This window comes from Diadema antillarum, unplaced genomic scaffold (genome assembly GCF_040938485.1).
Source record: "Diadema antillarum isolate AM-2024a unplaced genomic scaffold, OU_Dant_1.0 scf00000048, whole genome shotgun sequence".
NCBI classification, from domain to species: Eukaryota; Metazoa; Echinodermata; class Echinoidea; order Diadematoida; family Diadematidae; genus Diadema; species Diadema antillarum.
The window spans coordinates 1,600,457-1,606,456 of NW_027270937.1; the positions used below are offsets into that span (position 1 = coordinate 1,600,457).

Here is a 6,000-nt window from a genome sequence, read left to right on the forward strand (position 1 = left end):
GTCATAATTGTCATATTAATTACATTTATGTACTGTCATATCATATTCTGGCAAGTCTGCATGTTCTGACTACAGTTGTACTTCTGTTCTTCTCATTACCCTTTTTAATATCCATCTCCAAACAAGTTTGTGTTATCCCACATCCACACGATGAATTATCTTCCCCTTTTTCCGCCTGCTTTTCCTCTTATCTTCCTTCACTTTAGATTCTTAGATTAGTTCACTTAGATTTTCTTTTCGGTCCTCTTGGATGCTTATTTCATGTTTTTACTTGTTTTCTATGAAAATGTTTGATTTGCTATCAAGTCTGTTTTTCTGTTTGTCTGTCCCGCTCGCCGGCAAAATGCCTGTCTGCTTTTGCGTCACTCCCATCTGACGGTGTCAATATGCGTGTGTGCATATGTATGTGCGTAACTATGTGTGTGTGTGTGTGTGTGTGTGTGTGTGTGTGTGTGTGTGTGTGTGTGTATGTGCATGCGTGCATGTGCGTTTGCATGTACAAATGTATGTGTGTGTGTGCGTCCATCTGTTCCGTCCTTTGTTAGTCTTGTGTCACTCTCCTCTGGTCGCCGCCATCCATTCTGTCCCCACTTGGGAATCGGGAACATCCCTGGAATGCCTGACGTCTGATTTATGATGGAGCATAAACAGCGGAAAAGAAAAAGGGGGGGGGGGGCTCAGACACACCACACATGTGTAGCGTAGCCGGCTTGTAAGCCAACCATTACGCGCCGACTGCATTCTTCTGTCGACGTGCACTCGCCATGCTGGGACAGCATAGAGAAGTTGTGACATGCATAATGTTGCCTCTATCAACAAACTTTATGTAACCATCAAAGTCAGAAAGACATAGATCTTGGAATACCGCGGTGATCAGATATTAATGCACGATGCCTAAATGTTATCTTCCAAACAATCATAACGGTTGTCAACTGACCTGAAAGACATGCAATGTCGCATTCCAGTGGATTTATGCCACCCCAAGAATCAATCACATCCTTGGCCATGTATCACATGCACATAATGCCTGAAAGCAGGCCACAATTTGATAACTTCACATTATGCAACTACCCACACCATAGAGTATTAGAGGGCAATGTCATAATACAAAATTACTAAGGCACCCCTAAGAAATGTGAAACATCCATTCAGCTTGTTTTTTAAACATTGTACTCAAGTTCCAACAATAATGGGGTCATGCACTGATAATCACGATAAATGAATGAAAATAAATGATAAACGATGACACAACATGCTTTACATACATGCAATAAACAAATATTTATGAATGGTTCATTCAAAATATTAACTGTAAATATACATGTACGTTTGTACATAATGTAATATAATGGATTAGTATCACAAGAGGCAGTGGAATATACAATGTACCAAGGCTGACAAAACTTTTTGTAGTGATGCTGCTTGGGAAGGGCTCATGCAGTAGAAGGGGCCATACTGATGTCCACTGGTGGGTGGGAAGGTCTTGGAGACATGCAAGACATCTATCCTGGGCCGGACAAATCTTACATGCAGAGCAGTCCTACCTTCCTCGGCTGCTGTCACAGCTAGTCTGCGTGGACAGTCTCTTCATGGAATGCTGATAGGATCCAAAGCTGGAAGCCCGGCTGTGGTCGACCGTAGAGCTCTCCTTCCTTGACTTGTACTCCCGGCCAGAGAGGCTCTGAAACGGCGTGCGCTTAAATCCGGGATAGCTGGGAGGGGGAGTCCCTTTCTCGAGGTCCGACATCATGGAAGACAATGACATTGGGGATGGAACACGTCCTCGACTCCTTGTGCCAGGACTGGATTCAAGGTCCGAAAACACTGATGAATCACGCGATCCAAACATTCCGCGACTGCTCCGGCTAGTGGAGAAGTCAAAATCAGACATCATGGAGAGGGGAGATGCTGCTCGCGGAGTACCTGTGGGCGTGATGTCAAAGGTGTGCGCAAAACGGGAATGCCCCGGGTAGTCGGGTGGAGATTTCATTCTCCTCTCCCGCAAACCGCTAAGTTGAGGGGCACTATTCTCACGATGCAGCATCAGCTCACTTTTCTGCTGTGAACAAGAGGGTTCTTCTTTGGCACTTGGTAATAATAGGTCGGCAGGTTGGCGGGCGTAGAGGTTTCCGCTTCTGTATTCCTTCATCAGGTTGTCAATTATACTCGATCCTTTCCCAGATTTCAATGCCGCAGCGGCAGCTTCCATGTAGTTTGTCGGTTCGCCCGGCATGCGCTTTGGCGGCAGCATTTCTGATTTCATATCATCATTGGACATGCTCCTGTACTGTCTAGTCCTAGCAAATGCAGGATGGTCAGCAGAAAGGGTGCAGGAGCCAGAGTTCAGGCCATCCATGCTCCTGGAGCTGCTGTTGGCGTGTCCGACTCCGAGATGTGTGGAGCGTGAGCTCAGTGCAGGGGAGCCCACTCCGCCACCACGGCTGATGCCCTGCACGAGCTCATCGCTTCGGTTCTGCTTGTGGAACATGCCACCTTCCCTTCTGCGAGGCTCGTCACCTCCCCTTGCGTGGTGGAGAACCACTGGCTGGGTGGGACCGCTGGCAGACAGGGTCACCGATGGGGGTCCCTGTCCTCGACTTCTTGCCTCCTGTGTGGGACTCGTCATGTCCTACGTGCCCCACTACTTGCAACGCACATACTGAATGCCGAGTCAAAATTACTGAAGGACTCAAAGAGTTTAAAGCAGTCCAATCAAGTCCTGGGCTTTATATTTCACACACTGCCAGCACCGATCCTTCTCACAGCAAAGTAATGTGGCCACTGACGAGCTGTGGCTGAGCTCCAAAGTAGCAAAACAAAGCAATCTCAACAACTTTCCAGGCTTTCTCCTCTCTTCACCGTTTTTCTCCTGACTCAGGAATTTTAACACATTTCCCAGCTGTTCGCGAACGAAATTTCTTCCAACAAAGAAGCCGAAGACGCATCCTTTAATCCTGGGAAACTACAGGCAGAAGACAAGGTGACAGACATCAAAACTGGTGATTGTGAAAATGTGACTTTTTGTGGATATGAAATCAGAAATATCACATGCTCACAATGAAGCCCAGTCATTCCAGTAAACAATGAATATAGACACACGTACACATTACAGACAAGTATACTGAAGCCTCCTCATACTTGTGCTTACTTCTGCAAAAAAAAGAAAGAAAAAAAAAATCTTCTCAACATTTTCGAGAGCAACATCTGAGATACCCATTAACCCTGGGTGACTTGGGTGTATCAAGATTAGTTCCATGCAGCCTTGAATTTCTTTCTTTTTTTCTATTTGACCCTCATAAGTTTGTCCTTATTCTAATTCCCAAACTGTGTGGAAAACTAATCTACAGGAGAACTCCCAAGTCCAAGTGAAGAAAACAGATAGTCTACTCTCATAACCTTGTACACAGGTGTCACTTGGCTGCCACAGCGGGCAACATAAAAACATAATTCTTGTGCTTGTGCAACTTTCAGGAATATACCGCACTCGGCATATCTTCCATATGAATTTCTCACAAAACTTATCACATACAGTATGAAGGCCTACAGTATTTACAAGAAAGTTATTCCAGAGATATCACTTTTCTTACATCTATACAGCTACATGTAAAAGTGTAAGTGACCCATTGCCATGAAATCTGTCAATGAAGTTGCCGAACATTACATTTCTGATTTAAAAAACAAACAAACAAATAATCATATTCTTCAGACTCCAAGCTTTCCAATGATGCAAAAATGTTATCAAGTTAATATCAAGGTAGAAAAGCCTGCTATCACGGCATCAGAAAATACGCTCAGAAAAAAAGGCTTTGAACCTGCATAGTTAAGTGTGCAATTGATCAGGCATTTGAAGAACAAAGCAGATTCATTTAAAACACACATCATTAAGAAAAAATACAATTTCAAAAACATCTTACAGACTCTGAACTTTGACAGGTCAGGTTGTGGTTAGGGTATCAAACTTTTGAGTCTGAACAAATCAAATTTCTTTTTTTCCCCCAAATGATTGATTTTGCAGTTTTCTCAACTTAAGCTTTGATGACTTTTAGCAATGCAATAGAGTGACAGGTCACAAATGTTTGGTGTTTTAAAGCAGAAGTATCAACCAAATGGAAATACAGGCAAAACCTTTGGAAACATGACATTTCAGAGGCAACAGGTCTTTCATAATTTGGTACTGAAACACATGTGTACAAAAAGTTGAGTCCAGCTTGCTAGTTTACTCAATACCACATAGCAAATTCAAATTCAAATTTCATTTCATTCATTTTGGGTCACATGAACAGATTTTTTTTTTTCTGTGTGTAAATGATTGAGTAATTTTCTTCTCTTTAATTGGCACATCGAAGGTAAAAAAAAAAAAAAGGAAACACACGGACATACACAAACAACCCAACAAAAACAAGTACAACAGATTAGTTCACATCCAACATGAATCTGGTATATGGCAAAAGAATGTTGGAGTCATTTTTATATGTTGACTCTCAACTTGCAACGACATACAATGGACACCCAAATATTACATCATGGTCACATAGTATAACAGTGTCATCACAGCTATGTACTTGGAAAATATCGATTGGGTTTGCGTTTGTTTTGTTTTGCTGTACAACAACCCACTAAATTTCATGCATTTCCACAGAACAAATTCCTTTATTACTCCACTAAATATAATAAAATACTGTACAAGTGCCTTTCAGAGATCTACAACCTACAATAATCCTGCACTTCATCTGAGAGATCAGAAGTTTATTCTCTAAATAAATTCTATAAATAATGAATGGGAGAAATGAACACTTGAGGTGTTCTTGGCTACATACAGTGAGGAAAAATGTTGCACATATATCCAACTACTGAACCATACGTATGTGGATGAAATTGATAAACCACAACAATGATCACTGTTAGTCGCGTAAAACATACCTAAATGCTTACAGATATTTTTTTTTTTTGAAACTTCATATTGATTATATATCAGTATGAATCACTACTTCTCAATGCTCTGACTTGGAACTATTCAGAAAAAAAAGAGATAATGATAGCATCTACTAAAACACTGGCAATGTAGATTTAAAAAGAGCATACGGTAAACAGAAATAGACATGATAATGGCTATATTCAGTAATCCTTGTGAGAATGAAATTAATTGATAATAAAGCTCAACTGACATTTTTTTTTTTTCATACACTGTACCATAAAAATGCACTGGTATGTACATCTTGCAAAATTAGATGTCTTAATTCACAGAAGTGTAACTATGCTGCCAAAAAATACAAAACCTAAAGCAAACAGAAATTAACAAAGAAATTTGGCTGATTACCTTTTGCCATCATAAATGTCAGTCGGTGCATATGTTACGTGTCAAGAATGTCCAACGTCAATCCCTATGAGTGGGCCTACAGCTAGCAAGCTCCGTCACGATAAGTGGGGAGAGATCACTTCATCCGAGCCAGGGCTTGCCCAGTGCCAGTAGTGATCGCACACTCTTACCCATGGAGCTGCTGAAGCTCCCTGCTCTTACGCTCGGAAATCCTCATGCCACAGAGTCGACTGGCACATAAGCCCACGAGGGTACGAGAGTTGAGAGATAGTGAGATGGGCAGAGCCAGAGGGGGAGAGACAGAGAGAGAGGAGAGACAAGGGGGGGGGGGGGGGGAGACAAGGAGGAGAGATACATCCAACTTTTGATCTCTCACAGTCTCTCTCCAACTCATCTTCCTCCTCCACCAGCTTGCATACTTTGTCTCATCACCCAGCTTTTTTTCCTCCTCACTCCCCCTCCCCCTCCCCCCCCCCCCCCGCAGCTGTACCTTACCCCTCATCCCTTCTCATCCCCCCATCATCCACCTATCCCATTTTGTCTCTGATTTCATTCATCCACTTTATTTGTGATGCATGGAAATCATTTCCTTCAATTCATATACATTATCATAATATTATGTGTTTCCCCTCATATTACATATTGTGATCAGTTTCAAACCAAATAATTTACATTAAAAAAAA

General features: G+C 42.1%; 1 protein-coding gene across 2 annotated transcripts in view; it reads right to left on the minus strand.

The window, feature by feature from the left end:
• LOC139715426 (uncharacterized) overlaps positions 1-5,469 on the minus strand; it is a 42,652-nt gene extending 37,183 nt beyond the window's left edge. For both annotated transcript variants that reach the window (XM_071627001.1, XM_071627000.1), the window contains exons 1-2: positions 5,318-5,469; positions 1,545-2,962 (exon numbers count right to left, since the gene is read on the minus strand). In XM_071627001.1, the coding sequence (XP_071483102.1) occupies positions 1,545-2,626 (1,082 nt within the window). In that variant the 5' untranslated portion in view covers positions 2,627-2,962; positions 5,318-5,469. The remainder of the gene's footprint in view (positions 1-1,544; positions 2,963-5,317) is intronic.
• Positions 5,470-6,000: the final 531 nt, after the last annotated feature.